This window comes from Schistocerca serialis, chromosome 1 (assembly GCF_023864345.2).
Source record: "Schistocerca serialis cubense isolate TAMUIC-IGC-003099 chromosome 1, iqSchSeri2.2, whole genome shotgun sequence".
Lineage (NCBI taxonomy): Eukaryota > Metazoa > Arthropoda > Insecta > Orthoptera > Acrididae > Schistocerca > Schistocerca serialis.
The window spans coordinates 1283079695-1283106913 of NC_064638.1; the positions used below are offsets into that span (position 1 = coordinate 1283079695).

The window sequence follows — 27219 nt, forward strand, 5'->3', positions numbered from 1 at the left end:
AACGTCTGACATACGTTTCGCAGTGTCTAGTAGTAATGTAGCGAATCATATACTGACGAGGGGATGCACTCAACTGAGAACACCATACACAATCCTGTCAACCCACCAAGTTGGCCGTTGCATAGTACAGATTAGAAATTGGCATCCGCGTGGACTATGAAAACACTAAGGTACACCAACATTTCTCTTTTTTCTGGAACTGCAGGGTGTTACAAAAAAGTACGGCCAAACGTTCAGGAAACATTCCTCACACACAAATAAAGAAAAGATGTTATGTAGACATGTGTCCGGAAACGCTTAATTTCCATGTTAGAGCTCATTTTAGTTTCGTCAGTTCACCGCCAGTTGGCCCAATTGAAGGAAGGTAATGTTGACTACGGTGCTTGTGTTGACATGCGACTCATTGCTCTACAGTACTAGCATCAAGCACATCAGTACGTAGCATCAACAGGTTAGTGTTCATCACGAACGTGGTTTTGTAGTTAGTGCGATGTTTACAAATGCAGAGTTGGCAGATGCCCATTTGATTTATGGATTAGCACGGGGCAATAGCCGTGGCGCGGTACGTTTGTATCGATACAGATTTCCAGAACGAAGGTGTCCCGACAGGAAGACGTTCTAAGCAATTGATCGGCGTCTTAGGGAGCACGGAACATTCCAGCCTATGACTCGCGACTGGGTAAGACCTAGAACGACGAGGACACCTGCAATGGACGAGGCAATTCTTCGTGCAGTTGACGATAACCCTAATGTCAGCGTCAAAGTTGCTGCTGTACAAGGTAACGTTGACCACGTCATTGTATGGAGAGTGCTACGGGAGAACCAGTTGTTTTCGTACCATGTACAGCGTGTGCAGGCACTATCAACAGCTGATTGGCCTCCACGGGTACACTTCTGCGAATGGTTCATCCGACAATGTGTCAATCCTCATTTCAATGCAAATGTTCTCTTTACGGATGAGGCTTCATTCCAACGTGATGAAATTGTAAATTTTCACGGTCAACATGTGTGGGCTGATGAGAATCCGCGCGCAATTGTGCAATCACGTCATCAACACAGATTTTCTGTGAACGTTTGGGCAGGCATTGTTGGTGATGTCTTGATTGGGCCCCATGTTCTTCCACTTACGCTCAATGGAGCACGTTAACATGATTTCATACGGGATACTCTACCTGTGCTGCTAGAACATGTGCCTTTACAAGTACGACACAACATGTAGTTCATACACGATGGAGCTCCTGCACATTTCAGTCGAAGTGTTCGTACGACTCTCAACAACAGATTCGGTGACCGATGGATTGGTAGAGGCGGACCATTTCCATGGCCTCCACGCTCTCCTGACCTCAACCCTCTTGACTTTCATTTATGGGGACATTTGAAAGCTCTTGTCTACGCAACCCCGTTACCAAATGAAGAGACCTTTCGTGCTCGTATTGTGGACGGCTGTGATACAATACGCCATTCTCCAGGGCTGCATCAGCGCATCAGGGATTCCATACGACGGAGGGTGGATGCATGTATCCTCGCTAACGGAGGACATTTTGAACATTTCCTGTAACAAAGTGTTTGAAGTCATGCTGGTACGTTCTGTTGCTGTGTGTTTCCATTCCATGATTAATGTGATTTGAAGAGAAGTAATAAAATGAGCTCTAACATGGAAAGTAAGCGTTTCCGGACATATGTCCACATAACATCTTTTCTTTCTTTGTGTGAGGAATGTTTCCTGAAAGTTTGGCCGTACCTTTTTGTAACACCCTGTATATGCTAAAAGAAGTAGTAAAGAGTTGAGCAGCACCTGAAAAACAAACACAGCTGACTTCATCTTGGCAAAGAACGGGGTCTTACGCATCGGCATAGTGAGGACATAGCATGGAGGAGGAATCGGACCCAGTGAAAGAGCGGCAACAACTGAAGTATCAAAACACTGCACCGCTCCCCCACCACGGCCTCAGCCATCGTGGAGTGGGGTTACGGATACGAATGTGAAAGAACGCCCCAGTGGACAAACCCGTCACTCCTCGGGATTTACCTGAAGATGATAGCAACTGCCATGGCGAAGAATTCGACTAACGTTCCAGTTCACCCAAAAAGAATTTAAATTATTTATTTATCAGGACAACATATTTTTGCATATTAAGTAAAGTAATGAGAAGTAGGAGAACTAAGAACAAGGAGAAACTTAACATCGGGTTTGATGGTCACAAAGAAGATGAAAACAAACAATCACGGCCAAAAAAAAAAGGAATTCTTGGCCAAAATAAGTCTACTAATGTCAAACAAAGGCTTTAATTAGAGGAAGAAATTTCTGAGAATGTTCATTTGGACCACAGCACTGTATGGTAGTGAAACAAAGAGTGTGGGAAAACTGGAACAGAAGAGAGTCAAAGCATTTGGGATGTGGTTCTACAGACGAATGTTGAAAATTAGGTGTACTGGTAAAGTAAGCAACGAGGAGGTTCTGCACAGAATCGCAGAGGAATGGAAATGAGGAAAACAGTGACCAAGAGAAGGGACAGGATAATAGGACATCTGCTAAGATATCATGGTACTAGACAGAGCTGTAGAGAGCAAAAACTGTAGAAGAAGACAGAGATTGGAATACATGCACCAAATAACTTAGGATGTAGGTTGCAAGTGCTATTATGAGCTAAAGAGGTTGGCACAGGAGAAGAACTCGTGGTGGGCTAAATCAAACCAGTCAGTAGACAGATGATTAGAAAAAAAAATTAGGTCTGTTTCGTTCTTGTACACTGAGGTACCCGTGGTCTAGGGGTAGCGTCTTTGATTCATAATCAAAACGTCTTCGGTCCCGGGTTCGATCCCCGCCACTGCCTAAATTTTGATAAATAATCAGCATTGGCGGCCGAAGACTTCCGGCATAAGAAGTCAGCCTCATTCTGCCAACGGCCTTGTCAAAGAGGACGGAGGAGCGGATAGAGGTTCAGTGCACTCTCTTGTCCTAGGGGTGGGAAATTGCCCCTAAAGGCGGCAAATGGTATAACAGGTGTAGGATTCGTTATGAATAGGAAGGTAGGGCAGAAGGTGTGTTACTGTGAACAGTTCAGTGACCGGGTTGTTCTAATCAGAATCGACAGCAGACCAATACCGACAACGATAGTTCAGGTATACATGCCGACGTCGCAAGCTGAAGATGAACAGATAGAGAAAGTGTATGAGGATATTGAAAGGGTAATGCAGTATGTAAAGGGGGACGAAAATTTAATAGTCATGGGCGACTGGAATGCAGTTGTAGGGGGAGGAGTAGAAGAAAAGGTTATAGGAGAATATGGACTTGGGACAAAGAATGAAAGAGGAGAAAGACTAATTGAGTTCTGCAACAAGTTTCAGCTAGTAATAGCGAATACCCTGTTCAAGAATCACAAGAGGAGGAGGTATACTCGGAAAAGACCGGGAGATACGGGAAGATTTCAATTAGATTACATCATGGTCAGACAGAGATTCCGAAATCAGATACTGGATTGTAAGGCGTACCCAGAAGCAGATATAGACTCAGATCACAATATAGTAGTGATGAAGAGTAGGCTGAAGTTCAAGACATTAGTCAGGAAAAATCAATACGCAAAGAAGTGGGATACGGAAGTACTAAGGAAAGACGAGATACGTTGGAACCTCTCTAACGCTATAGATACAGCAATAAGGAATAGCGCAGTAGGCAGTACAGTTGAAGAGGAATGGACATCTCTAAAAAGGGCCATCACAGAAGTTGGGAAGGAAAACATAGGTACAAAGAAGGTAGCTACGAAGAAACCATGGGTAACAGAAGAAATACTTCAGTTGATTGATGAAAGGAGGAAGTACAAACATGTTCCGGGAAAATCAGGAATACAGAAATACAAGTCGCTGAGGAATGAAATAAATAGGAAGTGCAGTGAAGCTAAGACGAAATAGCTGCAGGAAAAATGTGAAGACATCGAGAAAGATATGATTGTCGGAAGGACAGACTCAGCATACAGGAAAGTCAAAACAACCTTTGGTGACATTGAAAGCAACGGTGGTAACATTAAGAGTGCAACGGGAATTCCACTGTTAAATGCGGAGGCGAGAGCAGATAGGTGGAAACAATACGTTGAAAGCCTCTATGAGGGTGAAGATTTGTCTGATGTGATAAAAGAAAAAACAGGAGTCGATTTAGAAGAGATAGGGGATCCAGTATTACAATCGGAATTTAAAAGAGCTTTGGAGGACTTACGGTCAAATACGGCAGAAGGGATAGATAACACTCCATCAGAGTTTCTAAAATCATTGGGTGAAGTGGCAACAAAACGACTATTCACGTTGGTGTATAGAATATATGAGTCTGGCGATATACCATCTGACTTTCGGAAAAGCATCATCCAAAGAATTCCGAAGACGGCAAGAGCTGACAAGTGCGAGAATTATCGCACAATCAGCTTAACAGCTCATGCATCGAAGCTGCTTACAAGAATAATATACAGAAGAATGGAAAAGAAAATTGAGAATGCGCTAGGTGACGATCAGTTTGGCTTTAGGAAAAGTAAAGGGACGAGAGAGGCAATTCTGACGTTACGGCTAATAATGGAAGCAAGGCTAAAGAAAAATCAAGACACTTTCATAGGATTTGTCGACCTGGAAAAAGCGTTCGACAATATGAAATGGTGCAAGCTGTTCGAGATTCTGAAAAAAGTAGGGTTAAGCTATAGGGAGAGACGGGTCATTCACAATATGTACAACAACCAAGAGGGAATAATAAGAGTGGACGATCAAGAACGAAGTGCTCGTATTAAGAAGGGTGTAAGTCAAGGCTGTAGCCTTTCGCCCCTACTCTTCAATCTGTACATCGAGGAAGCAATGATGGAAATAAAAGAAAGGTTCAGGAGTGGAATTAAAATACAAGGTGAAAGGATATCAATGATACGATTCGCTGATGACATTGCTATCCTGAGTGAAAGTGAAGAATAATTAAATGATCTGCTGAACGGAATGAACAGTCTAATGAGTACACAGTATGGTTTGAGAGTAAATCGGAGAAAGACGGAGGTAATGAGAAGTAGTAGAAATGAGAACAGCGAGAAACTTAACATCAGGATTGATGGTCACGAAGTCAGTGAAGTTAAGGAATTCTGCTACCTAGGCAGTAAAATAACCAATGACGGGCGGAGCAAGGAGGACATCAAAAGCAGACTCGCTATGGCAAAGAAGGCATTTCTGGCCAAGAGAAGTCTACTAATATCAAATACCGGCCTTAATTTGAGGAAGAAATTTCTGAGGATGTACGTCTGGAGTACAGCATTGTATGGTACTGAAACATGGACTGTGGGAAAACCGGAACAGAAGAGAATCGGAGCATTTGAGATGTGGTGCTATAGACGAATGTTGAAAATTAGGTGGACTGATAAGGTAAGGAATGAGGAGGTTCTATGCAGAATCGGAGAGGAAAGGAATATGTGGAAAACACTGATAAGGAGAAGGGACAGGATGATAGGACATCTGCTAAGACATGAGGGAATGACTTCCATGGTAGTAGAGGGAGCTATAGAGGGCAAAAACTGTAGAGGAAGACAGAGATTGGAATACGTCAAGCAAATAATTGAGGACGTAGGTTGCAAGGGCTACTCTGAGATGAAGAGGTTAGCACAGGAAAGGAATTCGTGGCGGGCGGCATCAAACCAGTCAGTAGACTGATGACAACAACAAAAAAAAAAAAAAAAAAAAAAAAATACCTCAGGTGGCTGAGGATGATTCTTTATAATAGACACTAGTAGTAAATTAAAGTGATTCACCTTGGCAGTTTTCTTATGTACTTGACGGCTGTGTGGCACTGTTTATCCAAAGTATAGCAACGACACTGGTGTGCTATTAATTTACTCTGGTCACGCAGTTGCGCAGTAAGAGTGATGCCACTCACCTTGCACACTTCGGTGGCGACGAAGTAGGAGAGCCTGTTGAACCACTGCACATACGACTCGAGGTTGCGCGTCTTCTTCATGTCCTTGAACGATGTCTCCAGATGGGGGTTCTCCTTGGCGAAGGCCTGCACGAACTCCTCGGGACCGATGTACGACAGCCTCTCCAGTTCCACGTGCGTCAGCTGTTGCGCCAGCACCAACGGCGACGGACACAGCTCCGTGATGTCCAGCTGCAGACACAAATAAAATCATGTCTAGCTGACAATGCAAACACGTCAGCTGCTGCAAATTATCCAGCCGCCAGCACAAGGCAGACAGCTGCTGCGCTAAGCACCAGCGGCGAAGGACAGAGCACCGCGATATCCAACTGCAGACACAAATACAATCACAACGCAAGCACGTCAGTTGCTGCAAACTGTCCAGCTCCCAACACGAGCATGAGGCAGTGAGCTGCTGCACCAGTATCAGCGGCGATGGAGACAGCTCCATGATGTCCAGCTACCAACCCAAGCACAACCATGCCTTGCTACCAACTTAAGGGGGGGTAGGACGTCAAACTTGCCGACTTGGAGCAGGAGAGGCACCACACGACATTTTAATTTCCACTGTCTATACTTTTACAAATAAATTCATGAAACGTTGTCAACAGGTCCAGGAAGGATTCAGGATTCAAACTCACAGCAATGTAAGTTCAAAAGTATAACAAAATAATTTTTTTTACGTGTGAAATGTCATCATTTTTTCACCTACTACTACCTGCATTTGTTGCTATAAGTACACTTTTCTTCACAAGTAAGAGAGATTCTTCGATGAATTTTGCACAGCATACAAACCATACTTGCAGGTGTATGAAACTCTAGACTTTACTTAATTAATGAAAAAATGAATGAGCTGTTACATTTTAAACTTCATGTTTAGAAAAAACTCAAATTTTATGGTTAATTATCTCAATTTTTAGCACAGTTTTTGATAGTTTTGGAAAATTCTAGAGTTTCATACACCTGTAAGTATGGTTTGTATGCTGTTCAAAATTCATCGAAGAATCTCCATTACTTATGAAGGAAAGTGTACCTATAGCAACGAATGCAGCCAATAGTAAGTACAAAATTATGACATTTCACATGCAAAAAAAATATTTTTGTTATATTTCTGAACTTCCACTGCTATGAGTGTGAATCCTGAACCCTTTCTGGTTATGCTGACAAAGTCTTATGAATTTATTTGTAAAAGTATAGACAGTGGAAATTAAAATGTCCTGTGGTGCCTCTCCTGCTCCAGGTCGGCCAGTTTGACGTCCTACCCCCCTTAAGACACAAGCGAGTATGCTGCTGCAGTGTGACCAACAGCCAGAACAACAGCCAACTTGCCAGACAGATGTTATCAATAATTCAATAACGCCCTCTCTTTTGAGCATCCATGGAATGGCGTCATGTCAAACGAGGGAGGTAGCGCAATGGAAACATGCTGGACTCACACTTTCACATTTGAAAGTACTGGATGAAATCGTTAACTATTTCGATTTAAATATTTTTTCTTCTCCAAGCATAGATGGAAAATTCGAGTACATAGAAGACAAATTGAAACAGTTACATGTGTACTGTAGTTTCATTTGAAAATCATTTTATTTGTCACGGGCGCTTAGTAAGCGCAGTTAGAGTATTAGTAGTTTCGGGAATATGTATTCCATCCTCAGATCCATAAAATCTGGCAGTGCTAGTTACATCTTGCCGTGCTTACACCACTCTGTCACCTCTGTCACATTAGGATTACACAAAACACATAAAAAAGTTGACCTCTTCTACTTCTGCGGGAGGAAACATATTACTTCAACTAGTTATCAGCCCTACGCTTCATTTTCAAGATGTTCCAGTAGGTTACATAAAACGCTTGTTAGCACCTGACAATGGCTTGGGAACACTGAGCTGATGCTGGTGACTATCGGTGAGGCTGACTACGTGCTATTGTCCTCTTACTTATTATAATAAGTGAGGTGATAAGATCGCTCTTAAGTGTATAAAAACCCTGTGGTAGTTAACTTCCACGCCTAGACAGGAGAAACGATCAAAGCTTTTAAACTCCACTGGTAGACGTATGTAGCTGTACCTTCACGCCACGCAATACAGTGAAACTGTTCACAGCACTAATTTTTTTGGATTTATGGTAAACGCTCGAGCTGCAATTCACCTCCAACTGACGGAAGTTCAGTGTGATGTTACAAAAAACAGTTGTGATGTTGGTGGCAGGAATATAAGAAAAAGAGGAACAGATGTTCAAGTAAAGGTCATGGCGGTGGAGCGTGTCCCAGTCAGATGACAACCTTTGCCGTCCAAGTATTGATTCAAGCCGATCATAGCAGTCATGTGAATCAAGTTGCACACACACCCTTGTAGTCTATAACTTGCACAAAACACTGTACGAACGGAAGACGTGTTGTAGCTTATACCGCTGCTACTTTTCACTGATAAAAAGCGTATGGGTTTACCTCCCCAGCACATATTGCGGCATTACGAGGAGGGTGTTCAGTTCCTGCACCGTGTCGTCACTAGGGAGGAAAAGTGGGTACCTGTCGCCGACGACGGCGTCAGCGCCACGGGGACTTCCGCTCTTCTTCCTCCCATCTCTGTCCCCCTCCCCAACAATAACTTCAAAGCAATGGTATCCACGAAGAAAGTTCCTTTGTGGCACTCAGGATATGCTGCCAGTTATTGTACCACGCTGGAATGGTTGCAGGAGGCGATTCAGAGGAAAGAATGTGGATTGATCTCGAAAGGAGTCGTGTTGTTACAATACAATGCCCGACCACATAGGTGCCTGAAAAAGTGCTTACGATGAACTGTAATGAAACAGCCTGGATCTCGCCTCAGTGTGATTTATAGCACTTCGAACCGTCGTCGTCAGTTCAGAACCGATTCCGAAGTTCAGGAGGAGGCTATTGTTGAGTGGTTCCTAGACCTTTTTTTCATTGGTTTCCACGGAGTGTCTTATCAACGGGTAAAAGTCGTTACAAAATGACGGTGACACTGCAAAAGCAATGTGCACTAGCGTCTTAGTAATTGTGTATCACTTTGATTTCACGAATAAACCTTTTCTCACAGAGGAAGTGTTGACTAAATTTTTGAACCACCCTCGTCGACAGGAAGAGAATGAGATCTGACTTGCGTAGAAACAAACGTAGTTTATTTCTAACTTTTTAACAGCAAAAATACAATATAGTCTACCACGTATGGTGGAAATCGCTCCATATCTCCCAGAATCACATGTTGTCACTTGCCCTCCACTACCACTACGAGCCCTACAAATAGGGTTGCCTCACCCCAACATTAACTCTGTCCTGTACAAAGCGAAAACAAGTCTATAGCGACGATTTTAAAATTCATATACGGACGGTGTATACCAGAGCAAATTTTTATTTTTTCTTGGTGTGTCCAGCAACAGAATATTAAGGAAGCCGAGATAGGAAGTGAGTGCTGCGTGCTGCTATGGAGAGACGAGCGAAGATAACTTTTCCTGCCTCCACAGTTTATTCTGCAGGGCCTCGCACACTCCAATACTTTTACATTATAGACATCCTACAACGTCGGCACATGCTTCTGTGCAGGTTAAAGAGCGACGTCAATTTTTTTCGCTCTAAGCACACACCCCGTTAGGGCGAGGCACTCGCCGGGCTGTTAAATAAAAGAAGACCAGGCCTCGCAGCTGAGACGGGCCTTGTTTGACGAGAATCTCGCTCATTAATGTCCAGCCTGCCCGAGGGCGACGGCGGGCTAATCAATTAGCCCCACCGTTCCGGCCCGCCGAGCTGGAACGCAATCCGCTAAAAATACGAAGATGAAGTGAATCTTCGTCCCGTCATTAAAAGGCACTCGGCGCGACTCCTTCCGAACCGGCGCTGTAGGGTCCAGCAGCTGAGCGTCAGTTGGGTTGCAGCTGGACGTTCGACGTCGCTGCGGCTTTTGGTCTCATCAGTTTACTCAAATCTTAGTGAGGCAGTAGCGTGAAGCTTTAATGCGAGTTACGAAGGCAAGTCGAGTGAGCACAGTGGAACTTGGCCAGACCTGAGGAGACACGCCGTTCGTCACTCAAGGCATGCGGTTAGCTCAACGGCAGAAAAGGGAAGACAGCTTTAGATCGGGGAAGGCTCGATATCCTACAACCAACTCGATCAGGACAGGCGCTTTCGTTGCTGCCTCTCTCCAGGGCACATCACAGTTGAAATCGCACACGGATCTGGCTCGTATCATATCTCCGTGCTACGTGGCGTAGTGAAATTTAAAGGTCATGTTAGGCAGCTCACACAGCTCTCATCATGACGCTCTTCTGAATGGGCGCCGAGGGGGGGGGGGGGGGGGGGGGGCACATCAGCACTTGTGGTCCAAAAAGTTAATTTCTAACAACACCCCTTCATTGCTCTCTCTCTCTCTCTCTCTCTATATATATATATATATATATATATATATATATATATATATTCAGAAGAGCTCTTTAACCTGCACAGAAGCAAGTGCCGACGTTGTAGGATGTCTATAATGTAAAAGTATTGGAGTGTGCGACGCCCTGCAGAATAAACTGTGGAGGCAGGAAAAGTTATCTTCGCTCGTCTCTCCGTAGCAGTACGCAGCACTCACTTCCTATCTCGGCTTCCTTAATATTCTGTTGCTGGACACATGAAGAAAAAATAAAAATTTGCTCTGGTATACACCGTCCGTATATGAATTTTAAAATCGTCGCTATAGGCTTGTTTTCGCTTTGTACAGAACACAGTTAATGTTGGGGTGAGGCAACCACAATTTCTGCCTTATCAATGTAAGAAGGAATGAGAGAGAGAGCGAGGGAGAGAGAGAGAGCACGTTCCTTCTTACACTGTATAACGAAGCCCAACAGAGCTGCAACAACAGAACGAACAATAAATGTGTTGTGTCTAGACAAGACAGCCTAGACACAATGAGAGGAAGCCGAAAGGCACGCGCTTAAACTCATGCAGGCTGGCGTAAGGTCTGAAACAGGATACGTAATGAATGCTATAAAGAAAAGTACGTAGCTTCTGGAATACTTAACTTTAATCCATAATTGTAGAACATTTCTCGTTACGGTACATGCTTCATGATATTAATTATCAATTGAATACGGCGCCTTGCTAGGTCGTAATAAATGTAGCTGAAGGCTATGCTAACTATCGTCTCGGCAAATGAGAGCGTATTTGTCAGTGAACCATTGCTATGAACGTCGGCTGTACAACTGGGGCGAGTGCTAGGACGTCTCTCTAGACCTGCCGTGTGGTGGCGCTCGGTCTGCGATCACTGACACTGGCGACACGCGGGTCCGACGTATACTACCGGACCGCGGCCGATTTAAAAGCTACCACCTAGCAAGTGTGGTGTCTGGCGGTGACACCACATTCCTCCACCGCAAATCGGCGTACGGTTGTGTTATAAGGCTTCCGCCCGCCGAGAGGAGGACCCCATGTTGACGTATGGGATGAGGTAGGGAGCCTAACAACAGGCGAGGCTGTGCCACCCGCACCCGGCCATTCGGTCCGAGGGGAGCTAGGAAACGCCTGAAAACCTAGTCCAGGGTGCACGGCAACATGCGGTGTATGTGCCCAGAAAGAGACAGGAGGGGCCGAAGCTTCGACCTCAATCTGGTCGGGGTACCCGACGGGCGAAGACGACATCTGGTCCAGAGTGGGCAAGAGGTCCATGTCGGAGGACAGCTGGTCACGCCAATTTGGATTCCATCTCGCCACCTACAGAATTCAAGGTAACGAGCGGCAGCCATTTTTGTTAGCATCCGTCAGGGTGCACACCTACCGTGTGATAGTGAAATTGTTTCCCCGACGCGACGTAGCAACTCTGTCCTACGAAGAAATTTTGTCTGCATTGGATGCATATTTCAAGGAATCAGTCAATGTAGTTGCAAAACGGTATACGTTCTTTCGTAGAAAACGTACGGCCGGTCAAACTAATCGGGAGTGGGTTGCAACATTGCAAGGCCTTACTAGGGATTGTGCTTTTGAGTGTGAATGTGGACTCCCTTATTCAGATACTATGGTGCGTGATGCAAGTGCACAGAACGTTTCTGATGTTCGTATACGGGAGCAAATTTTGAAACTAGTCAATCCCTGCCTTCAACAAGTGATGGACATATTGGATAGGCAAGACACACTTGACTTTGCTCAGGAATCATTTGAAACTTCGCCAGCTGTGTGTCACGTTAACCGGCCAGCTGGGCGAGCTGCACGGAACTGTAAACAGCCCTCGCGCACGTCCGCACAGCCACGTGTCCCGCGGCAGCAAGCAAATGCAGTGCTAAAATCACGCCCGTGGTGTGCAACCAGACATTCGCGTGAAAATTGCCCGTCACGCCAAGCTATTTGCTTCTTCTGTAATAAAAAAGGACATGTTCAGAGTGTTTGCCAGAAAAAGCTCCGAACGGACACTCACAGCCATTCCAGGCCCTTTGCTTCACGCCGGAATCGGAATCGAACCAAGAATACTCAGGCTCGTGAACCTTCGCCCATGGAAATTCGTGTAGTTAATTCCACTCCGCCCAGTGCTAATCTCTCTAAGAGTGACTGTGTTCGTCCCACAAAAAGTGTGCGTCGACGTCGCCGGAAATCATGTCAATTAGCAAGTGATTCTGTACCAGTGTCTGTTCACGTTGCACGAGACAGTCGCTCTTGTCGTCAGCAGGACAATAAACTTTTTGTAGACTTGGACATTCTTGGCCACGTGATCCCACTCCAGCTCGATACTGGAGGTGCAGTTTCATTGATCAATAAAGACACGTACAAACAACTGGGCACACCTCCGTTGCGTGCCGCAAATGTTACGTTAAATAGTTATTCAGGACAGCATATCCCAGTGTTAGGACAGTGCAGCCTTCTTGCAACATACAAGGGACAAACAAAACTTGTGTCTTTTTACGTCTTTCGTTCTTCTTCTGCTGTGAACTTGTTTGGTTTAGATTTATTTCAGTTGTTTAACTTGTCTATAGTCAATCAGGTCCTATCAGTGAACCAGACTGTGCCTTCAGCCAGTGTTACTCGTCTATGTGAAGAGTTTGCAGACATTTTTGCACCGGGCCTTGGTTGCGCTAAGAACTATCAAGCACATTTGGAACTGAAAGTAAATGCGCAACCAAAATTTTTCAGAGCGCGCAATGTTCCCCACACATTGCATGATGAGGTAGCAAGAACATTACACGATTTGGAATCGCAAGGTGTGATTGAACGTGTGCAAGCTTCTCTCTGGGCATCACCCTTAGTAATTTTGCCAAACCCTTCCAGTAAATTGAGACTTTGTGTGGACTTCAAGGCAACGGTGAATCCACAACTAGTGATTGCAACTTATCCTTTACCCCGCCCGGAAGATCTTTTTGACAAACTGTGCCCGGGTAAATATTTTTCGAAGTTCGACCTGGACGATGCGTACTTGCAAATACCTGTGGACGACGAATCCCAGCACGTCTTGGTGGTTAACACGCATCTTGGTTTGTATCGATTCAAAAGACTGCCATTTGGGTGTGCATCCGCCCCTGCATTGTTTCAGCAATATCTGCAAACTGTTTGTGCGTCGGTCCCTACTGCAGCAAACTATCTGGACGATATTGTGATCTCCGGAAAGATGGAAGAAGAACATTTAGCCAATCTCCGAACATTATTTCAGGTCTTGCGCCAAAATGGTCTTCGCTTGCGGAAGGACAAATGTGTGTTTTTTGCTCGTGACTTACCATATTTGGGACATGTAATCAATGCACAAGGCATACATCCGAGTCCAGAGCACCTCCGTGCCATACAGGACTTGCCTTCGCTGTAGACTTTGAAGCAGCTACAGAGTGTGCTGGGTACAATAAATTACTACCATCGCTATATCCCATCCTCGTCGCCAAAAATGTTGTGTCTAGACAAGACAGCCTAGGCACAATGAGAGGAAGCCGAAAGGCACGCGCTTAAACTCACGCAGGCTGGCGTGAGGTCTGAAACAGGATACATAATGAATGATATAAAGAAAAGTATGTAGCTTCTGGAATACTTAACTTTAATCCATAATTGTAGAACATTTCTCGTTACGGAACATGCTTCATAATATTAATTATCAATTGAATTCGGCGCCTTGCTAGGTCGTAGCAAATGTAGCTGAAGGCTATGCTAACTATCGTCTCGGCAAAGGAGAGCGTATTTGTCAGTGAACCATTGCTATGAACGTCGGCTGTACAACTGGGGCGAGTGCCAGTACGTCTCTCTAGACCTGCCGTGTGGTGGCGCTCGGTCTGCGATCACTGACACTGGCGACACGCGGGTCCGACATATACTACCGGACCGCGGCCGATTTAAAAGCTACCACCTAGCAAGTGTGGTGTCTGGCGGTGACACCACAAAATGAAATATTTAAAAATATGATTTATGTGTTCTCGGTAAACGGTCTGTCAGTTAACTTAGAAGAAAAAAAACACACACACACACACGCGCGCGCACGCGCGCGCGCGCGAGTTAAAATTTCGTGGGTTTGCGCATAGATCACAATTTCAATTGGAAATCACTTATCATGGACCTTCTCAATAGCTCCAGCTCAACAACATCTGCTCTGTATGTAAATGCTGAGTATCGTTCTAAAAAATCGTAAATGTAGTTAACTTTGCATGCTTTCATTCTCTGATGTCATATGGAATATTTTTTATGAACCCACGACACGTTCTTCATCATGGTGAGTCGTTGCGAATATAGACCACGAAATAGGCAGAAAGCTAAGAAAATAGAAGCAACAAACTTCAAAACGCTACGATCACTTTACTAGATCAATTCTGCAGGTTACTGGTTTCGGCAAACTATGCTGCCATCTTCGGATCTGTAAAGGACAGACAGAGTAAACACAAAACTGGATGTGAAATGTCTACGTAAAATTTTTAATATAATGTGGATCCATAACGTAGCTTGTGCACTATACTTCAAGAACAATACTTCGTATCATATAATAAATAGACATTCCAAGCACATTCGTGGCATTGTATGGATGTCGAAAGTAAAACAATCGATATACAAAATATTATACACAGTACATCGAATATACATGCTCACACTCGCTTACAACCCCTTACAAACAGACTGATATTAAACATGGCAGATAAACGATCAGCCAAAAGGTGTGGCAGCAGAGTAGTAACAAACCGAATTACAGTGTCTCGTATAAATCCTAACACAAATATAAAATAAATTCATATACATATGTTTATAATGTAATTATACAGAGAATTATCCAAAGCAGAATACAAATTTGAAAAAGCACAACTTAAACTTTAAAAAATATTTTACTTTTTTAAAATATTTGTGAACCTTAAAGAATGTGTTACGTATCCATAATTATCATTCACTGTGTCTTAAGGAATCCAAACGAATGGTATGTAGATGCATCGACAAATAAGTCTTTAAAGCATCACCTCACGTTTATGATAAGATACAGTACAGATAGTTCCTATTACAACAGTTTTTCAAAATATTTTACATATTACATTCACAGAAAGGTAGTAGGTGATACGGATTGGGGGTAAGAAATGAAAGAGGAAGCCGCCTGGTAGAATTTTGCGCAGAGAATAACTTAATCATAGCTAACACTTGGTTCAAGAATCATGAAAGAAGGTTGTATCATGGAAGAAGCCTGCAGATACTAGAAGGTATCAGATATATTATATAATGGTAAGAAGGAGATTAAGAAACCAGGTTTTAAATTGTAAGACATTTCCAGGGGCAGATGTGGACACTGACCACAATCTATTGGTTACGAAGTGTAGATCAAAACTGGAAAAACTTCAAAAAGGTGGCAATTTAAGGAGATGGGACCTGGATAAACTGCCTAAACCAGAGGTTGTACAGAGTTTCAGGGAGAGCATAAGGGAACAACTGACAGGAATGGGGGAAAGAAATACATTAGAAGAAGAATGGGTAGCTTTGAGGGATGAAGTAGTGAAGGCGGCAGAGGATCAAGTAGGTAAAAAGATGAGGGCTAGTAGAATTTCTTTGGGTAACAGAAGACATATTGAATTTAATTGATGAAAGGAGAAAATATCAAAATGCAGTAAATGAAGCAGCCAAAAAAGAATAAAAACATCTCAAAAATGAATCAGCAGGAAGTGCAAAATGGCTAAGCAGGGATGGCTAGAGGACAAATGTAAGGATGTAGAGGCTTGTCTCACTAGGGATAAGATAGATACTGCCTACAGGAAAATTAAAGAGACCTTTGGAGAAAAGAGAACCATTTGTATGAATATAAAGAGCTCAGATGGAAACCCAATTCTAAGCAAAGAAGGGAAAGCAGAAAGGTGGAAGGAGTATATAGGGGGTCTATACAAGGTCCAAATGGCTCTGAGCACTATGAGACTTAACAGCTGAGGTCATCAGTCCCCTAGAACTTAGACCTACTTAAACCTAACTAACTTAAGGACATCACACACATCCATGCCCGTGGCAGGATTTCACATCCATGCCCGTGGCAGGATTTTTCTTTGGGTAACAGAAGACATATTGAATTTAATTGATGAAAGGAGAAAATATAAAAATGCAGTAAATGAAGAACCACACGCCGGCCGGTGTGGCCCAGCGGTTCCAGGTGCTACAGTCGCAGGTTCGAATCCTGCCTCGGGCATGGATGTGTGTGATTGTCCTTAGGTTAGTTAGGTTTAAGTAGTTCTAATGTCTACGGGACTAATGACGTCAGAAGTTAAGTCCCATAGTGGTCAGAGCCATTTGAACCAATTCCACACACAGACACGAAGTAGCCATTGCACAAAAACATCCTCTAAGGATAACCCAGTTCTAAGCAAAGAAGGGAAAGCAGAAAGGTGAAGGAGTATATAGGGGGTCTATACAAGGTCAAAATGGCTCTGAGCACCATGGGACTTCACCTCTGAGGTCATCAGTCCCCTCGAACAGAACTACTTAAACCTAACTAACCTAAGGACATGACACACATCCATGCCCGAGGCAGGATTCGAACCTGCGACCGTAGCGGTCGCGCGGTCCCAGACTGTAGCGCCTAGAACCGCACGGCCATTCCGGCCGGCCAATAACGGAAAAACTGGATTAATAAACATCGTGTATACTGCAAAACAGTACACTAATATCGTTGCTCGCGAATTGTGAGCTCACGCCTTCAGCTTGTTAAGCACATCGTAGGTCTTTGAAATAGGGCCTATTATAACGGTTCATTCTTAGCATAATACTTCCGGCTGTATTGTCTTCTTATCAGCTGTAGCTATGATTTTTCCTTTCGTGCTACATCCTATTTTACAATTCGCTAACTTAGTATGGCACGACGTCTAGCAAGAATCTCGCAAAGTTTTCGTTATATTACAGATGTATTCGTGTTTTGTTATGTCCCGCAGTAATATAAAACTAAATCAACGCCCGGATCAAGCCAGAGTACCGTGCGATACCGACCAGCCGCCGTGTCAGCATCCGTCGTATGGCGTCACCACAGCACCATCCTACCCTCCCTACGACCCCCCTCCTCCCCTCTGAAGCAAGGAAAAAATCGCTGGTGATTCCGGAGAACTGGACGCAGGTCCTACGCATGATGCGCTCACCTTTCAAATACGGCGGCGGAGTTGTGAGGTTGCAGTACTGCTCCAGGGTTGGCTTGGTTACCGTCGAGATCCTGTAGTTTGTATAGTTGGTCAGTAGCAAATAGTACGCGCTGAAACATCTTGGGAGATTTAAACTGTATGTCGGTCAGGAAGTGTAAACCGGAGCCTTGCGTTTTCTGCGGTTTGATCTTACCTGCTGAGACATCCAGGCACGATTCAAGGCCACGCCTCAAAGCTCTACTTCCACTGTATACCTCGCAGGTTCAACATTCTAGGAGTAAAGGTAACAGCAGAGAAATGACTTGGCTACAACCTCGTGGATTGGCCACAACCTCGTCGATTGTTTCCAGAGTAATCCAGTACCGCACCTCCTTTTTCATTCTCCGGTACAGTGCCTTGTTCGGAAGCTACCACTGCGCATACGGGTATCTGTTATGTTCAGTTATAGAGATGTAGGGAGCTCTCAGACTGACGGCCAGTGTCGGTGATCTGCTATTTCTTGTGAGACACGGTCGCTTCACGATATAGCTATAAAGTCTCTCTTAATTTGTTTCCATAATATAGCCTGACCATGAGTGACATTCGACCAACCATCTAACGACTTATTAGTTCAACTAGAGTAACAAATCCGTAGCACTTTAGTATCGCATGCAATCAGAATTTCTTCGTGCTTGATTCTGGTACCTGACCAAGCCATTCATGAAGTCACAGGAGAATTGGTTTAGGTTCGGCGAACGAGATGGACGGTGGTTGAACGCGTTGCAGCAGCTGTCTACATCCATAGCTCAAACACTTTCTGATAGCGTTATTCCTGAAGGAGATCTTATATCAGATAATACCCACAACAAAGTGTAGTACGTAACTACTCATCAGATTACGTAAAAAATTTCAGTCACGAAACAAAAATAGCACTCGGTTGACATTCAAATATATAAATATCTCGCGTTCTTCCGACTTTTTAAGATACCAGAAAAAATGATATATCTGTGATGCACGGAATCGTTACGTCGCCGCAATATACGCTTTTATCTGACGGTGATTACTGCATAATCGAAATCGGTTACTGTAGTGTGAAATGCTCATGTGATTGTCGTCCGGTTCTAGGCGCTACAGTCTGGAACCGACCGACCGCTACGGTCACAGGTTCGAATCCTGCCTCGGGCACGGATGTGTGTGATGTCCTTAGGTTAGTTAGGTTTAATTAGTTCTAAGTTCTAGCCGACTGATGACCTCAGAGGTTAAGTCGCATAGTGCTCAGAGCCATTTGAACCATTTGATTCTCGTCATAAGAAAACAAAAGAAAATAATTTGTCTTTTGCTGTTACTTTAAATCACAGTTTTTAACTGACGACGAAGTACAGTTCCAAATATTGAAATTTATTCCTGAAATTCAAGTTAACTATAATACGTACAGATGTGCTAAGCGCAGTACAGCTGTATCTATTACAATTAACTTTAATTTCAGGAATAAATTACAATGTCAGTATTTTAAACATAGCTGCACAACAGCAACGGTTCCACGTAATAAAATTATAAACAGCCGACCAGTTGCAATGGATAAAGAATTCTTTACCTAGGTTTCAACAAATTTAAATTTGTCTTCTTCAGAAGGTGGCCCAAGGACAATGAACATCATAGCTTACATTAGAAGGGTATGAAACTTAAGTCAAGAATAGATTTTAACACAAATTAGAGAGCTCTTGCATTACAAAATATGAGAACGACGACTGGTACTTGCAATTTTACAATGTTCTATTTTCAACTTTAGTTCGTCATTAAACATTAATATATAAAAGGCGAGGATGGACCTGTGATGAAAACGACAATGACAGTCTGTGACTTCTCGTTGTCTTGATTGTAAAATGTGCATGGAAAACGTGCTATGTGCGATTGTGTATACATGAATTAACTATCTATGAGAAGAAACAGATAGGTGTGTGACTCAGTTATGAAAGTTTGCTTCGGTCCAGGAAACTTGCTCGGATAGCCTAAGTGATAAGGCGACCGCTCACGATAATCTGGAAATGCGGTTTCGAGTCCCGGCCCAGCACAAACTTTTATTCGTCACTTTACATAGAACATCTATACCTGTCACAGTTAACTTGAACTTCGGGAGTAAATTTCAGTTTAGGAAAAATTTGGAAATTCGTGGTAAGGTGTTACGGGACCAAACAGCTGATGTCATAGGTCCCTAAGCTTACACACTACTTAATCTAACTTAAACTAACTTACGCTAAGGAAAACACACACACGCTCTAATAATCTCGATTGTGACGACCCAAACACTTACCTAACTTTCATCCTTCATTAGATTAGTTTGATTTCCTGCGCACTTAGGAGCCAAAAATCAAGTGGAATTAATTAATGTTTAAAAGACTTAAACTCATCACATTATGTAGCATAATTTCGCTCAGCTAAATTTTTACTCCAGCTGTGACCAATGCATGTAGTCCAAATTTATACGTTTAATAATGTGATAGTGCTGTTTACGACATAAACATTTAACACACATTAAAATGACTCATAATTGTGTCGAACCCGGTTACGAGATAAATTTGCTCCTTTTTATTTCAGTAAACTGCTGAAAAGCGTCGTGTTTAGTGTAAGATACGCTGAAAACAGGAATTCTAGAGACAGCCACAAATATCAGTAAGTGAGCAGTCCAGGAGTTGGAAACTGAATCGGCACTCAAAGTTGCACCTTTGACGTAGCAAACCTGGGTAAACTTTCACACAGTTCTCTACCTCAGAAGTGTTCACTTCGTTTAATACTTTGCAATAACGTCCATTCTACAGTTACACCGACTACAAAAGCACAGCCACGTTAAACTGACCTCATAATTCCAATGACTACCTAAATCAAACTAACCCAATCAGTTCAAGAGTAATATACACCCGTTACGCAAACACAAATAATTGAACTGTGCTACAACCAGAGACAACATTTCTATAAACATAAATCAGGTCTAGAGGGAATACAACAAATGATACAAACACAACTGAACATTGTTATTAGCGAACATATCACATACGATATGCGAACTAGAAGGGGGAACTAAAATTACTGTTATTTCCAATGCATGGAATAATGTGCGCAACACATTTCATTTGTTGCATAGACTAAATGAGCATCAATTTTATAAAATTAAAAGCGTGCAGAAGCATATGAAACAATTTCCCTCACTCTGCACAACCATGAAGTTTCATGTATTTTTGCTGACAACAGTCTGTTTAAGCTATGGAATGCGTACAAACATGCATAGATGCTGCTCCACAATTGACGATGTTTGCAATTTGCGACTGAAAGAAACACGGCGACATTAATTTGCGGCAAATTCCTTAAACAGCTTTTATGAAGTCTGATACTAAATCCGTTTAATAGTAACGTTCAAAATTACCCTGGATACTCGTCCCGCTGAACCATTACTTAATTTCGTCGTCGGTGAAACCGTGGCGTCACACCAATGTGTCGTTTTGAATCCACGCCCACACAGCGACGTGCGGCTCGAGAGAGTAACTCGTCTTTAAGCGCTTTGGCCACTGGCCATCTTCGAGGGCTGTACAATAAACATAATGTACACAGAAAACAATTACGTGGTAAACAGTTTACCTATACAACGACAAGAACACAGTATTCGGAAACAATACCGCAATATACGGTTCAGCTGCATAGACGTTTTTGCGTGCTTCATTCTTGTGGCTGAACAGTCCTTTGAGGTTGGCGTGTGGTTGAAGTACATAAGAAGAGATACGATAAAGAGTATTTGTGGTCAAGGAACGACAATTGTGTTATATAAATACTTGAGTGAAATGTTACAGCAATGCTACAAGTTTCCATAGAAGCACATACCCTTTACCAGCTTTAATTAAACCTTATAAATTCTGTCTCTTTCATCGAGTACCACATGCAGCTAGTTCCCTCGTATTTGGAGTCTGACTTCACCTTTAAGGTATTTTACAGACTGGCTCACCCATGTTTTTTGTAAGTGGTCAGCCGGACACACTTCTCTGTGCTCTTATTTTATCTCCTCTGTAGTTTTATCTTTTACACTTTCTGCATTGCCTTACGGCGTGTGAAATAGAGTGATTGTGTGGGTCAACTCGAGTGAGGTGGGACTGAGTGGGTCTGTGTCGTGCACGTTTATTCCTCACTGTGTGACTGCATTTTTACCCGTTTTCTGCAGATTCGTTTTTGTCGCCCTTCAGTCAATCGGAATTAGCATGCACAGCGATTGGCTTTCGTGTGCAAAGCGGGCATTTCTTCCACCACACGGCGAACGGTGGCTTGCGGAGTGTAGACGCAGATTCTCATCGGGTGTCCTACTCTCCAGCTAACAGCACGTCTCTGGGATAGGCTGCCACCTGTCACAATTTTTCCAATATTATTTTCCCCTTAATGGTAACGGGACAGCAGGAGACGTCACAGGAAAATATTTCAACCTTGAGCCTATCATACTTGATAGACCACATCCAGTGTGCTTCATATGTCTCCCCTACAGCCCACTTTACGTGGGTTAAGGAAAACCAACTGGGCAGCTCAAAGCTGGCAGACGAAGGGAAACCTGTAGTTCAGAAGGCTCGGAAAATTCACCGGAGGGCTCATTCTGCGTCGATAACAGCCAGAATAAAGTCTGCGAGGCGTCTATAGGTCGAGATACAGAAACCCGAATCGGGGGGAAAGCTCCTCTCAATCCTCGTCTCAACAACCGTCGAAAATACACTGCCTGACAAAAACTGAAGCTCCCAAAAGACTTGGGCGGCTGTCAAAGTAACTTCGTACACGTACACACCATAGGCGGGTATTTAAATGATTCGTAAGAAAATCAAACACCTACAGCCATCATTATGATATCGTTTACTGTATGGCTACCAGTTTCGATGCTTTGGTGCACCATCTTAAGGCCTTAGCTGACGCTGAGGGGGTTAACACCATTCGTATACACGATGCATCAGTGGTCTCCGCAGACTACCTGTAACAGCGATGTTGTCTTTCCAAACATCAGCTATCGACTGACTGGAGACTGTCAGTCAGTCTCTACTCAGTTGATGGTTGCAGAGACAACATCGCTGTTACAGGTATTCTGCAAAACCAGTTATGTATGTTGGCCACTGATGCACCGTGCATATGGATGGTGTTAACCTCCTCAGCGTCAGCTAAGGCCTGAAGATGGCGCACTTAAGCACCGAAACTGGTAGCCATACAATAAACGGCATCATAATGATGACTGGAGGTGCTTCATTTTCTTGTGTAAGTGAGCGGCCGTAGTCTCCCAGACCCCTAATCACAAGAACGGACAAAAAAAAAAATGGTTCTGAGCACTATGGGACTCAACTGCTGAGGTCATCAGTCACCTAGAACTTAGAACTAGTTAAACCTAACTAACCTAAGGACATCACAAACATCCATGCCCGAGGCAGGATTCGAACCTGCGACCGTAGCGGTCTTGCGGTTTCAGACTGCAGCGCCTTTAACCGCACGGCCACTTCGGCCGGCAAGAACGGACATATAAAATGTAAATGATTATAGTTGCAATTTTCTGCGAGAGATAGAGCGACCAGTATCAAACTTCACTAGCGTTACTGTATTTGTGTTTAATATTGTTGCCAGACCTGGTAGGGTATACAATGGCGTGAACATCGTCAGAAGTTGAGTGATCATTATGAAAACACGGAGATGCGAAATATATGATACTTGATATTTTGGAATGGGTCTCGTTGTGGGCCTCCATTTTGCCAGCTGGTAAAGTGGCCCAATGCTGGACTGCGTGGCACCGTGACAGCAAGCGCACTCGTCGAGGCTTCGGCCTACCAAGCCTGGACTCCACATGGGAGCGCATCGTAGCCCCTTCCACATCAGTGCCTGCCATCGAAGAACGAGCAATGAACTCCCCGCAAAATTCTGTGTCATGCCGCACCATTGGTGGGAAATTAGCAGCAGCCAGACTGAAAAATTACTGTCCCATCATCTGTAGGCTGCCGTTAACACTACAACACGATCTGCTGTGTCTGGAGTGTTGTCGTTTGGGAAGCTTGGACTGCTGACAGATGGCGTCGTATTGTGTTCAGTGATGAACCACAATTCCCCACCACTCCAGGTGAACACCGTCGGCGAGTATGGAGGTGAAGTGTGTAGAGGCCCCATTACTCCAAAGTTTTGGGGAGGTACAGCGCTGTTAATATTCGCGCCTTGGTGTGAGGAGCCGTCGGAGGTTATGGCTGGCAGTGGTTGGGGGAACTCTGAAGGCACAGCGGTCTTCACGCACATGGACGTCCTACGGGCTCACGTATTACCTCTTATTCGGCAGAACCTTGGTGCCAATTTTAAACAGGAAAATCTCGTCCTCGTATGGTGCTGTCTCTAAGAACTGTCTGCCTGATCCTGAGGTATCCCCGTGGCCAGCAACATGTGAGGGACCAGCTCGGGCGTCAACTTCGTCACAGCAACAGTATCCAGGTTATCAAGACCAGTTACAGAAGTTGGGTGGCGGTTGGCCTCACGAGAGGATACATCAGCTGATCACTGCGTGCATCCAGCTCAGAGGGGGTGAAGTGTCATACTGATAAGTGGACTCATACTGCCAAGGTGTTTGCAATAATGAAATCAACATCACAAGTCGTCTCAATCTGTGAACTTTGATATCGTTCCCTCCTCCCCTTTTGGTTCCTTCATTTTTTTCACCTTTTGTCAGACAGTGTAACTTGACATGTAAGCAGCGCAACGGACATCCAAACCAATGACACTCCATGACACACGTACTGCTAAGCTAAAATTCCACTTGTCTGTAGATAGAACAAACCATGAAATTGAAGTTATCTCACATAGACAGTGTAGAGATGCTACCTATTATTTCGATTAATGTTGTTTTCTTATTGCCGGCCGTAGTGGCCGAGCGGTCTTAGGCGTTGCAGTCTGGAACCGCGCGACCGCTACGGTCGAAGGTTTGAATCCTGCCTTGGCCATGGATGTGTGTGATGTCCTTAGGTGAGTTAGATTTAAGTAGTTCTAAGTTCTAGCGGACTGATCTCAGAAGTTAAGTCCCATAGTGCTCAGAGCCATTTGAACCATTTGTTTTCTTATTAAATCTTTATTACCCAAGACCGCATATAAGAAATTTCGGTACTAGTTTCCACTGTTACTGGTCATCTTCAGATCATACACATGAATGTGTGAGATAAGAGGGCACTTTATCACTTGGCTGTTAACAAAGCAAGGGGAATGTCAGCTTAGAAATCATACTTGCAACATGAGTAAATCGTTAAGGACACACAAGCGCAGTTGACGCGCAAGCAAAGCGACTTATACAGTAACCATGACGTTTGGTGACAGCAACAGCCAAAGGTACCATGAGGCGGTGTACATTCTAGGCCCGTCTTATTTAACCCACTCTGTATAACACGGACAGCTTCGGCCCTATTACATTCCGTTAGGGCACGCCAGACATTGCATGCGTACCTGTAGATGTCACTCCACCCGGGGTTACGTGCTGCGTCCTGGCTGTCAGGGAATTTTCGATGCAGTCACTGACCTGGTTTGATATCTCACAGGAACGCATCTTCTTCAGGAGGAGTCGATGTGATGCGGAATTTGCGTGTCTGCAAGAGGCATGTGGCTCCTTAGCTGTTCTCCGATGCGGTGCGCTCGCAGTACGTACGGTACGGTATCTTTGCGCCCGTTGTGTGGATTGATCGGATGCACGGAATTGCAGGATAGGAATGCCGGCAGTGGGAGCGTCGGCCTGCTGGGCTACGCACGCCTTCTTGCAGTTCTGCGTGCCCCGTTGTACGCGTTACACGCACGATCTATCGAAATCCCACTCCTACTCGCTAGGCCAGTGGATGTACTCAGGCGCTCTCAACAGTCCAGCACAGAAAAAGGGAACGCTGTGTTCTCCAGCAGAAAGTCTCGTACGGGGACTGGTAGAAGCACCCTCTGGAGGCGACGCACTATTATCACTGTACCAATAACATTAAAACTATTCGATTTCAAAATTTTTCACAAAATTAACCTTGTCATCGTAGTCAGAAACGAATACAGGAATAAAACAAAAGTAGGCTAAACACTCAGTTGTTTTAACGCTTTCAGATTAAAATTTATGTAGCGTATATTTGAAAAATAAACGGCCTAAACGCCCTCCGTTAGTATTAAATAATAGACTTTCACTATAAAAAAAAATTTAAGCTCACCGATTTTGAAAATCTGTGAAGTGGGATACACATGTCCCGTGAGCGTAACTATATTCATATTTTCATGAGAAACTACAATTTTCACATCTAAAATTTTTACTTTTAGGATGATTTTATCACGGTGAGCAATTATGGAAAAATTAATCAGTACCAAAAAACATTTATTACCCTTCCAATGAAAACCATGAAATACCGAACACAAGTTTTGGCATAACATTTGATGATGGCTTTGGCATACCACACACCAATATTTTCCACATTTTCTATAGTTCCTCTGGAGGATATACGTAAAAATTATGTTCAGACCAGCAGAATTACTGAAGTGTCTACCAGTGTTAAAATATGTCTAAAATGCGTAAGGAAACTTAGCTATTTATTTCAGACAGTTTTTAAGTGGAGATGATGGTGATTTGATCTGATTTTCGTGGAAAGAACACATTATAAACACATGGCGCCCCATCTGATCGGTCACAGCCTTCTGACGTCACAAAAGTAATGAGATACCTCCTGCCATTGTTTCGGGCCTCCTTTTGGCAGGCGTAGTGCTGCAGCAACTGCATGTCGCATGGACTCGACAAGTCGCTGGAAGTCCCCTGTAGAAACACCGAGCCATACTGCGTCTACAGCCGTCCATAGCTGCGGAACTGTTGCTGGTGCAGGATTTTGTCCACGAACTGGCGTCTCGATTATAACCCACAAATGTTCGAAGAGATTCATGTCAGGTGATCTAGGTGCCCAAATAAATCGCTCGAATTGTTCAGAGTGCTCTTTAAACTAGACGCAAGCAACTGCGGCCCGGTTACATGTTTGGGAACATCAGGTCCGTGAACGGCTGCAAATGGTCTCCAAGTAGGCGAACATAACCATTTGTAGTAACTATCTGTTAAGTTGCACTAGAGGATCCAGTGCGTCCCATGTAAACACGGCCCACACCATTACAGAGTCACCACCAGCTTGCACAGTGCCCTGTTGACAACTTGGCTCCATGGCTTCGTGAGATCTGCGCCGCACTCAAGTCCTACCATCAGCTCTTACCAAATGAAATCGGGACCCATGTGACCAGGCCACGGTTTCTCAATCGTCCAGGATCCAACCGATGCGGTCACGAGACCAGGATACGCGCTGCGGGAGATGTGCTGTTGTTACCACAGGCACTCGTGTCGGTAGTCAGCTGTCACAGCCCGTTAACGCTATAAACCGCACTTTCGTAACAGATGTGTTCGTCATGCCGCTCACTGATTTCTGCAGATATTTCGCGCGCTATTGCTTGTCTGTTACCACTGACGACTCTACTCTCGGTCGTCAAGTCAAGGCCGTTAGCCACTGCGTAGTCTGTGGTCAGAGGCGTAACGCCTGAAATTTTGTGTCCTCGGCACAGTATCGACACTGTAGATTTGCGAATACTGAATTCCCTAACGATTTCCGCAACGGAATGTTCAGTGTGTCTAGCTCCAACTGCCATTCCGCGTTCAAAGTCTGATAATTCCCGTCTTGCGGCCACAATCATGTCAGGTCGTGAAGCACGGGGAAACGGTTTTTGTGGAAGTTACATCCCTTTTATCCTTCCCACATGG

At 44.1% G+C, this 27219-nt stretch overlaps 1 protein-coding gene across 1 annotated transcript in view; it reads right to left on the minus strand.

The window, feature by feature from the left end:
- The window catches only part of LOC126456900 (ras-GEF domain-containing family member 1B-A), a 318246-nt gene that overhangs the window by 161408 nt on the left and 129619 nt on the right, over nucleotides 1-27219 (minus strand). The window contains exon 4 of the mRNA XM_050092767.1: nucleotides 5888-6118. Within this exon, the coding sequence (XP_049948724.1) occupies nucleotides 5888-6118 (231 nt within the window). The remainder of the gene's footprint in view (nucleotides 1-5887; nucleotides 6119-27219) is intronic.